The 11,084-nt window shown below is 34.5% G+C and overlaps 1 protein-coding gene across 1 annotated transcript; it reads left to right on the top strand.

Annotated features, from left to right (window-relative positions):
• Positions 1 to 264: 264 nt before the first annotated feature.
• Positions 265 to 2,991, top strand: LOC131630231 (expansin-A6-like). The gene is made up of 3 exons (XM_058901014.1): positions 265 to 490; positions 582 to 900; positions 2,269 to 2,991. The coding sequence occupies exons 1-3, from the start codon at positions 343 to 345 to the stop codon at positions 2,576 to 2,578; spliced, it is 777 nt and encodes a 258-aa protein (XP_058756997.1). The 5' UTR covers positions 265 to 342; the 3' UTR covers positions 2,579 to 2,991.
• The last annotated feature ends 8,093 nt before the right edge of the window (positions 2,992 to 11,084 follow it).

Here is an 11,084-nt window from a genome sequence, read left to right as displayed (position 1 = left end):
GACCTAGTAGAACAAATTCAAAATTATTGTCAAACATAAAAAAAGAAGTAGTCTTCCAAAAGAAGGAAAAAAAAGAAAGAAAGAACAATAGGATCACATGGACAGAGAAATGCAAACAAGGCCTTTTTTTATGTTTGGTAAATAGAAGGCCCATTAATTAGAAGGTAATAATAAGTTCAAAAACTACTGTACAACCTGCAGGTCCATTACCCTATTCCATTCCCACCACTCCTTAGCCTCCCTCCATAAGTACCCCTTCCCACCTTCTCACTTTCCACTCATCCCCAAATCAACAACACAACACAACCTACTCTCCCACTCTCTCTCTTTCTCTCTCTTGCAATGGCTGCAATTCTCCTCTTCACCATTGCATCCCTTTCCTCACTTTTCACCTCAACCACCGCTCGAATCCCCGGAGTCTACTCCGGTGGCCCCTGGACCAGCGCTCACGCCACTTTCTACGGCGGCAGCGACGCCTCCGGAACAATGGGTAAACAAATACAAACAACCTTAAACTCTATTTCCCCCTATTTTCCACTACCCATTTCAACCTTAACCTCTGTTTTTCCATGAATTTTCAGGTGGTGCTTGTGGCTACGGAAACTTATACAGCCAAGGCTACGGCGTCAACACCGCCGCACTAAGCACAGCACTATTCAACAATGGCTTAAGCTGCGGTGCATGCTTCGAGCTCAAGTGCGACCAAGATCCTCGTTGGTGTAACCCCGGAAACCCTTCCATCTTAATCACTGCTACAAACTTCTGTCCTCCCAATTTCGCTGAACCTAGCGACAATGGTGGCTGGTGTAACCCTCCTCGTCCACACTTCGATCTGGCCATGCCCATGTTCCTCAAGATCGCTCAGTACCGCGCCGGAATCGTCCCCGTCGCTTACCGCCGGTGAGTTCTATCCCTCCACCACTTTTCCTTTAATGGGTTGTTTTCAAGTTTTTAACTTTTTGAGTTTTTCATAGAAAACTTGTAAGAGAATTTTGAGATTTCTTTTCTCTTCTCTTTCTTTCTCTTCATTTTCTTTCTTTCCTAATTGAGTCTTCCCTAAAAAAAATTGTCCTTAAATACATAATACAATATTAATGTTTGATGTATTTGTACATTAAAGTTTATTAAATATACCTATTAAATACACTTCCTCCATTTTACATTTATTAAAAAATGACTTGTAATAAATAAACAAAATTTCATTGAAATTATGAGCTTGCATAAGTAAGGCACCGCCTCAACATATAAAAAAAATTCAGAAAATGAAGATATTTTTGTTGTTGCTATTTGTATGTAAATGTTTTATTTCAACACCGTTTGTTTTCTTAGGAAACAAACAAGAAATTGTGTTTGAGTCTTTTCAGCTTCTTCATGAGATTCCCATTCAAGTGTTTTGTCTATTTCACGTTTACAATCTTAAGTAGAAACCAAGAACAATTTTTCCTTCTAGCTATGTTGAGTAATGAATATTAGTATTTTGTTTTGTGTTAAAATGGTGATGAGAAACCACTTAAGTTACTAATATTGCAATTTTAGTGTTTTTCATTTATGGGTAATTAAGCTACTTTGATGTAAGTGGATTTTAATTTGATCCGTAAGAAATTAATGTGTTACCAAATTCATTTATCACTTTTGTGCTCTTTCGGTGTGTTGGTGTGTTGGTACATATGCTTTGGTTTCATTTTGTCAGTGTCAAATAACTAAAATAGCCTCAAATAAACAACAAACATACTAGTATTTTTTAGGGTATTATAGACCTTCTACAATATTTTGTAAATTATTTATCCTATAAGGATATTTTAGTAATTATAAACCATATAGAACAACATAGTTTCCAGAAAATCTGGATTTAAAGTCAGAAAACACATCTTTCCCAGTTTCATACGGATGTTAGGTCACACATGCTTAGAAAAAGGTTCATTTTTTGGGGCTTTGTAGCAACAAATTAAATTAGTACTCCTAGAATTAAAATAAAATAAAATAATATTGATTATTACTTTATATATTAATTTCATGCAAACTATGTTATTTATTTTTATTTAATAATTAGAATATTTTGCATTAGTTGGAAGTATGGCACATGTCATATCATTATTTATAGCTTGGTTTCAACATGTTTCTAAAATTTTAATATGAATATATTCATTGCATTGAAATAAAATAATTCTAGTAAATTTTTTATTAAATTAACCGACAAAAAAACATTTTTAAAAAAGTTAAAATTAAAAAATTAATTTTTAATTTAATATTTATTTGTTTGCATTGCAGGGTGCCATGTAGGAAGACAGGAGGCATCAGATTCACAATCAACGGTTTCCGTTACTTCAACTTGGTTCTAATCACCAACGTCGCGGGTGCAGGGGATATCGTGCGCGTGAGTGTAAAAGGAACCAACACTGCATGGATGACAATGAGCCGTAACTGGGGGCAAAACTGGCAATCCAACGCAGTTTTTGTGGGCCAGGCTCTCTCTTTTAGGGTCACCGGCAGTGACCGTCGTACATCAACGTCATGGAACGTGGCACCACCTCATTGGCAGTTCGGACAAACCTTCACCGGAAAGAATTTCCGCATCTAAAAAAAAAGAAAAATCAATATTTTTGAAGTTTTTCCATCTAAATTTTCCTTTATTTTCCCGGGAAAATTTTGAAGTGGTTACAGTAATAGTATTAGGGTTTATAAAAAGTTGGTAGTTTTAGGAAAAGTGAAAGTAAAAGTGAAAGTTAAAGTTTATTAAGTTGAAGGGGAAAGGGTGTTTGTATTAAAGTATTAAAGTGTTGCTAAAAGTGTGATATGTGATATGGGTGATGCTGGTATATTAATTACCCAGCATTTGGAACCCATTTCTTTGTGTTTTTTTATGAACTCAAAAAGTGTGTAATGGCTGAAGAGGTTGCAAGGATAATGAACATGTAGCCCGCAGCTCTAGTTTGTTACTATATCGATGTTATCTTATATTTCAGTTGTTATAATTGGTTTTTTTGTTATGAATTTTATAGTAATTAATTGAATTATAAATTATGGATTTAGGTGAATGTTATTGTTGAAGGGAGTGAAATATTTGAGTCTTGTATAAACTGCCTTGTGAATATACTGTTTTAGCTACAAGTTACCATACTTTATGGTACTATGTTAATCTGAAAAACAAAAGGGTTCATTCATAGAAAAGACTAGTATCTGTTTGTTTGGTTACACGGCAGAATTTTTATGTTTGGTAACATTTTATGTTTGGTCAAATTTACGACAGAAAATCATATTTACAACGAAGCTGCAATTTACCATCTTTAATACAATATATTTTCTAACATAGCTCTTTTCAAAAAGTTTTGCATCATCATAGGTTGGTTAAGAATACCAATAGGCCCAAGTTCTAGAGAGAGATGCTTTATCTTCTCTCTAGAAAACCTCCCTCCAAACTTTTAGGCTATGTTTGGGAGATGGGTTTTGGAGGGGAAGGAAGGGGAAGGGAAGGTTTGTGGGATGATAAACCCTTGTTTGGGAGTTTAAAAAAAAAGAGAGAAAGGTTTTGGAGATTTTTTGAAACCCTCCAAAGTCCTCATTTGACCCAATTTTAGAGTTCCCCATATTGGAGGGTTTTAGGGGATTTATGATTGAATTGACAAATTTACCCTAATAATTATTTCAAAATTCCAATTTCAGACATAACCCTAATCTCATGGATCAGAAACCAACGACTCTCTCTCTGTGAAAACGTTGTCGTCGCCTCTCTCAACCTTCACGAATCCGACGATTTCCGGCGATCTTCGGTGAGTTTTCTCTCTCTCACTCGCAATTTCTTCTCTCTCACTCGCGATTTCTCTCGCAGAACAACAATTTATCGCCTCTTTGCGACAATCTCCTGCGACAATCCCTCACGAAAACGGTCTCTGCGACAATCTCCGGCGACGTTTCTCTCTCACTCGTGAGCAACTTGCTTCTGATACAAATCTCTCTCACTCTTACTTCTACCCATGTTCAGATTAGGAACAATTTAAAATTCTTCTTTTCACAATGAATGTTATTGTTTCTGATATAGAAGCCTTCTGAAAAACAATGCTAATAAGAGGTAGCTAGCACTGGTTTTTTATGGAAACCATAGTTTTATTGTCATTTTCATAAACCATAGCTACTGATTTTGGTATTGGAGTATAAAATTATTTAAACATAATCACTTTTGTTTGATTGGATTTAGGTTTCAATTGTTAAATGGATCATCGAACAATTAATGCATTGAGCAGATGGAGAGAAAGACTTCAAATGACTATTGTTCATGTTCTATGTCTTGTAGTTTATTACTGCATAATTAAAATCCGATCTCGAATTAGGATTGTTAATCGTAGTTTGACGCTAGAGAAAGAGAGAGTACAAGATAAGATAATGAATATAGTTGCAACTAGTGAAGGTCGGAAGATAATAAGAATGAGTCCTAAAGCCTTTTTGGACTGTTCTATATTACAACAAGAGGGCGGTCTTCGAAAAACACAAAGGGTAACTGTAGAGGAACAAGTTGCTAAGACGCTATATATTCTAACTCACAATGTTAGAAATCGAGAGATTCAGTTTTGGTTTCGACGCTCTGGTGAGACTACTAGTCGTCATTTTCATCGTGTGCTTAGGTCGATAATTGAGATAGGACGTACATATCTCAAACAACCAGATGGTTCACGCATTCCTGCAGAAATTCTTGGAAATAATCGATTTTACCCTTATTTTAAAGATTGTATTGGGGCGATTGATTGTACTCATGTTCGTGTAAAAGTACCATTGGCTAAAGCTTCAAGATATCGTGGTAGGAAATACTTTCCTACACAAAATGTGTTGGTCGCATGCTCATTTGATCTAAGGTTTACTTATGTTTTGCCTGGATGGGAGGGCACTGCTTTCGATTCTAGAATATTAAAAGATGCTCTACGGAGAACAAATGGTCTTAAAATACCTAGAGGTAGTTAATACTTATTGATTCTTTTTCATTTAAATTTTTTCCTAGAAATGTTAGTAATAAATTTTTTATTTATATGTAAATTTTATATTCTTGATGCTGGATTCATGTTGAGAAAGGGGTTGATTACACCACTTAGATCAACACTTTATCACTTGAAAGAGTTCTCCATCACAAACCCCCCTAGAACACCTCAAGAGTTATTCAACCTTCGTTATTCATCGTTGCGCAATGTTGTTGAAAGGGCTTTTGAGGTTGTGAAGAAAAGATTTCGAATCATCTCAAGTGGTGCTTAAGCGACTTATGGAGTCGACACTCAAAATTATATTATTATTGCATGTTGCATATTGCATAACTATTTGATGGGAGTAGATCCCGACGAAGACTTGATTGCTGAGGTAGATGAAGAAATTGGCAATCAAAGTGCTCCTCAAGCCAATCATGGACATTTAGAAGTAGACGAGGATGAACAACACACGCATTTAGGGAATTTTTTTAGAACTTATATGATTAATGCAATGTGGAACGATTACATAACACACGATTAGAGAAAATTTGTAGAAATTCTATGATTAATGCAATGTGAAACATTACATAGTTGGTGGTTATTATGATGTATTTTGTCCGATTTGACTTTTATTTCATTAGTAATGAATTCCTTTATATATATCATCATTATTTCTCTATCATGTTTATTTTTCTACAATTGTAATATATCAGGAATCATGTCTACCTCTGAAAGAGAGATATGGACAACGAATAGGGACAATGCTCTTATTGATGCCTTGGTGCATCAAGTAAATGAGGGAAACAAAGTCAACGGAACCTATACATCAAAAGCGTATAACAACATTACAAAGGAGATGAGTGAAAAGTTTCAAAGGCCTTTTCAAAAGGAGAAGGTGAAAGGTAGATGGTGTCATACCCCAAAATTTGCCCGATCAGATCTATATCTTTTAATTCACCAAGGGTCAAAATTAAGAGTCAAGGGGTTTGACATTCCTATTGTCAAATCCTCCCTCTTATAAAATATCCTGAGAACAAAATGGGGTGCGATTAACAGGTGTTTCAAGGGTTTCATCATTTGTTAATATTATTTTTCTTTTACTAACATTTGCATTTTTTTGGATTATTATTAGTAATTTTTATTACTTCTAACTATGAGTATTTAATATTATTAATTTTATTATTAATATTAATTTTAATATTAGGTGATATTATTATTAAAATTATTATTAGGATTAATATTATTAGGTTTATTAAATATTATTATTATTTGTTTATTGTTATTATTATTTCAAACACTAATACTATTACTAACCACTATTATATATATCAATTTAAACATTATTATTATAAAATTTGTATATATTATTATTAACTATTATTATTACTACTAATTTTAATTATTAGGATTTTTTTATTATTATTATGTTATTTATATATATTTTAGTTAATTGGGCAATAGGCCCGTTAGGCAAAAAAACCCTAACATTATAAAATAACTTTGGACATTAGGGGAGAGAGGATTGGCCGAAAAAAACTTGTAAGGAAAAAAGCAACAAATCGTGAAACACAGGAGAAGAAACGGTTTTGATTCATACGAAGCCAAGCATCAGATTTGACTCGGTGGAATTTCTGAAACAAGAATCGATCTTCATCATCAACCAAACAACCGAAACACCTTCATGTGTTCATGTTTATGTCAAATTTATTTTGAATCTGAATTCATCCATAAATGAATCCTAAATCGTATTTGAGTATATGAACGTGTTTATAATCTTATTTGCAACCCATATGGAATATTTAATTGCAGTTTTATTGTAGGTAGAAGAATTCACCATGGCTGGGGTTTTGGTTTCATGAATTGGGGATATTAAATTAAGGGCGAAATTGGACAAGATTAAGGACATTATTGGACTCGGGAGATTATTTACTATTGTTCTGGATTATTATTTGTTATTACTTGATGAAAAATTGCAGGTTTTAAAGGGGAGGACTAAGGCCACGCAAGAAATCTGTGGCTGAAAATGTCACTGTGTTTTCAGAAAAAACAAGAGGAAGAAGAAGCTACAGGCAATTTGAATTTATGACGTTTCGTTTATATATTATGCATATGGCATGTTCAGTAAACACTAGGGGTGTGCAAAATATCCGGTTTTGATGTCCAAATCCATAACCAAACCTAAACCACTTTTAAATATCCGGATATAATTGAATGGTCATTAACCGGTTTAGTTATTAATGGTTTGGTTATCCATTCATATAATCCGGATATAATTAAATGGTTATTAACCGGTTAAATTATTTTGGATTCGGTTATAATCCGGTTATTATCCAAATCCAAATATTTTAATTCTAAAAATATTAATTTTTTTTTGAAAAAAAATATTTTCGGAAAAAATAATTTTAAAACTGGATTTTTTTTAAAAACCGGTTATATAATCATAACCAAATTTATAACCGGTTTTATAACCAATTTTGATTAAAATGTGGTTATGGTTATAAATCCAAACCATTTAAATGGTTTTAAAATGGTTATGATTTGGTTTTTGAAAATAACCAACCATGAACACCCCTAGTAAACAGCGAACGTGCGTGGTTGAATTGGTTAGATGCTCTTGCTGGTGAAGGAAAGGACGGGGGTTTGAACCTCACACGCGACAGGAGTTTTTTTAATAACAGCGTGTATACAATCAGCGTACGCCCACCATGTACCGTCGGATCATACCCAAGCCAAATCCAACGAACACAAATCTGGGGTTCACCGTACTCCCTCCAAGAGCAGCCACACAGGATTGCATCCCAGGTTTCTTTTACTTTTTATATTATTTGCATATTATTTATATAATTGTCTAATTATAAATATGTTAATATATATATAATTTATTTATTTTTCTTTAAATATGATTATAACACTAAAATTAGGATTAGATTAATAATACAATTAACATTAGGACTATCGCCCGATTATTCGATTACGTCGATTAATTTATTTAATTAATTATTATTAAAAATCACAATAAAAAACCTAGAAAGGTTTATTCGTCCATTAGGGTTCGCCCAATCCCATTGGCCACTTGGCCGGAGTTTTAGGGTTTAATTTGTTACTCGTTCCGACTAAACCTATTGGTCGCAATGATTAATAATCGATTAATTTAATTAATCAAATCCTATAAATTAAAATAAACTTATTTTGCTAAATGGTTTTAACCAAATCTATTGGTTACGATGATTAGCATTTCCTCCTTAAAAATTCGTTATTATTTTTAATCAAAGCTATTGATTATGAGGGATAACGATAAATTAATAATTATATTAAAATACATTCCATTTGCTAAAAGTGATAATCGAATCAATCGATTAGAATTGCCAGCAATCCTTTACTAATCTATTAATTATGGTGATCAAACCTATTGATCATCGCGATTAATAGTACAAATTAAAATCAGGGCTGTACGCCCAAATCTAAAAAACATTCAAAACACTTCGAATCAAACTACGGATCTTCATCCTTATTCAAAACTACGATAGGCCATTCAAAAAGCCTTCAGACAACTTTCAACCATATCAAATTCAATTCTAAGGCGTACAACCCTGAACCCGAACTACGTTGACTCTGATCCTCCATAAGGAGGTACGTAGGCACTTGGTAACAAGGCGAGTCCCCTTCCTCTAAACTCTAATCATGTTCACATAATTAGCCTTTAACTCTATTAACTGTGTGTCATCTTTCTTTATTTTAGCCATAAACCTTCATCTTAGATCAAACCTTAGGAAAGGGTTGAGGGTGCCTAACACCTTCCCTCGACCTGAATATAGTATCTTACCCTGATCTCTTAACTGCGTAGGTTTCCTATTCGCCTTGGTAGAATAGGTGGCGACTCTAAAATCTTTAATTTTTAGGGCAGGTTGCTACAGCTGGCGACTCTGCTGGAGATAACTTAAATGGCGAATACTATGCTCCTATAGGTTTTAGGTTTTGGCAGGGTTTAGGTTTGACAACTTTTTAGGGTTTGGCTTTTTTTTAGGGTTTGTAATTTTTTTTTTAAAATTTGTTTATTTGTTTATTTTTTGTCTAAAAATAGTTAATCATTTATTTTAATATATTTATATTTAATTATTTATGTTAATATATTTATATTTAATTGCCTGTTGTTATATTTTTATATGCACTGCTGGATCTTTTATGTTGTGTTAAACCCTAAGTGTGGGAGTTAACTTTGAGATCAATAGGGGACATGAATCGCCTACGATTCTCATTGATAACTCCACTCGGAGTGGGTTGAATATTCGGAAATGTCCAAAACGAGGCTTGACTTTGTTGAGGGCAGGACTGGATACTTGGCTGATCTCTCCGAGAACCTACCCCAAAAATTCGAACCTCATGGATAAAATGAGTTGTTCTAAAATCCGAAGAGACAAAAAGTCTCGGAGGTTACGAACGACCCCATGAGACCTTCTAGAACCCCCCTATAAAAAGGTTGGCTCCCAAGAGCCGCTACGTCGAACCTATGAACTTATGTGATTATGTGCTATATGTATATATATGTGTTGATCATTTTTTTTTATTATTTATTTTTCCATTCATCATACATCAGGGGCATTCTTGCATCATATTTTATTCAAAAAAAAGAAAAAGAAAAAAGGATATCATACATATCATGCATGGCATACACATCATTTTCATGACATTAAGAGAAGATTCCTCTTCTATCTCCAGAACAAGGGACCATTGGGAAGGATAACCTAATATCCCGACCATATTATCCAACAAGATTTCAGCAGAAGAGATCAATGGATCAGCAAAAGCAACAGGGTGGCCAACGCACCTGGAGGTCCAAGCCAAAACGATCATTCACTCCGTTGTACATGCCATTATCTCAAGCTTTGCAACGTCTGCTCAGCCAAAACTTGGTAACTCTGCTGCCTCCATACTCAGCTCCAGCTAACCCCGCTCCTGGGTACAAGCATCATGCTAGGTGCGCTTATCATTCAGATAGTCCTGGTCATGATACAGAGGATTGTGGGCCATTGAAGCACAAGATCCAAGATCTGATTGAAGAAGGGCTCATTGAGTTCGAAGATCCTCGCAAGACTAATACCATAGGTGGCTAGAAGGAGGATTTCTTAGATCATTAGTTTTGTCTTCACTCGCAATTTCTTTCCGTCTGTTTAAACATTAGTCTTACGACATATGCTGTGTACTTTACAATAATCATTAATGCATTGCTTACGTTTGTCTTGATTTACTCCTAGTGTTCTCACTATATTTAAAACTGTGTTTTTATTCGGTTTTCTCATTTGTGATATTCAACTCTCGTTAAAAGTCGTACACCTTTAGAGGGAGAATGACGAAAACGATACCACAATTTCATACACTACGCTTTCGAACAGACCGTGTTGACGATGTACAGGCATTGTTTCAATTCCTAAATAACGGAGATATAAGGATGTTAATCCCTTGTCAACCCCTTTGAGCCGAAAGAAGTAGGAGTTTTCCTTCATATAAAATAAAACCCTTAATACACAGCCTGGGGTAGGGTAGCTGCTCAGTTAACTCAATTATTCCAAATTGTTCCTTTGAACATAATCACCGATGGTTCCCCGTCATCATTAAATCCGGCAGTCAATATCCACGAAGAAAAAGAGAAAGCAATACAAGGGCCTCTAAGTCAAAACCTATTAACGAGACTTAGGCAAAATTGGGGCATCCCGCTGACTGTAGTTTTAAAATGAACAGTTCAGGCAAGAGTTAGGGATAACAAAGTCAAAAAGAGGTTGCTATATACCTCGACAAAAAGAAAATATTACAAGGAAAATGACTGCCTTTGCAAATAAACTTCTGGTTTTTAAACCATCATATTACAATTCCCAAAGTCTTTTGGAACATTAAACGCATAGTTAACTGAGTGTAGGACTGGAGAACATTACGAAGATTGGGATGGGTGCAAATAAACTTTGAGCCACTATCTTTTGTTTCTTAAAACCGTGAACCAGGTCACGTTACAACCCTTAAAAGACCTAACTGAAGCATGGTTAGTTTGAAAGCATACCGTTACCAAAGGTATCCCGACTCCTTAAGGTCTACTATAACTCTTGAGTTGATATCACTTTCTTACAAAAAAAAACTTTGTTTTACTAA

The sequence above is a fragment of the Vicia villosa genome, unplaced genomic scaffold (genome assembly GCF_029867415.1).
Source record: "Vicia villosa cultivar HV-30 ecotype Madison, WI unplaced genomic scaffold, Vvil1.0 ctg.000663F_1_1, whole genome shotgun sequence".
Lineage (NCBI taxonomy): Eukaryota > Viridiplantae > Streptophyta > Magnoliopsida > Fabales > Fabaceae > Vicia > Vicia villosa.
The sequence above is the reverse complement of the archived record's forward strand: the minus strand, read 5'-3'. Positions and strand labels throughout refer to the sequence as shown.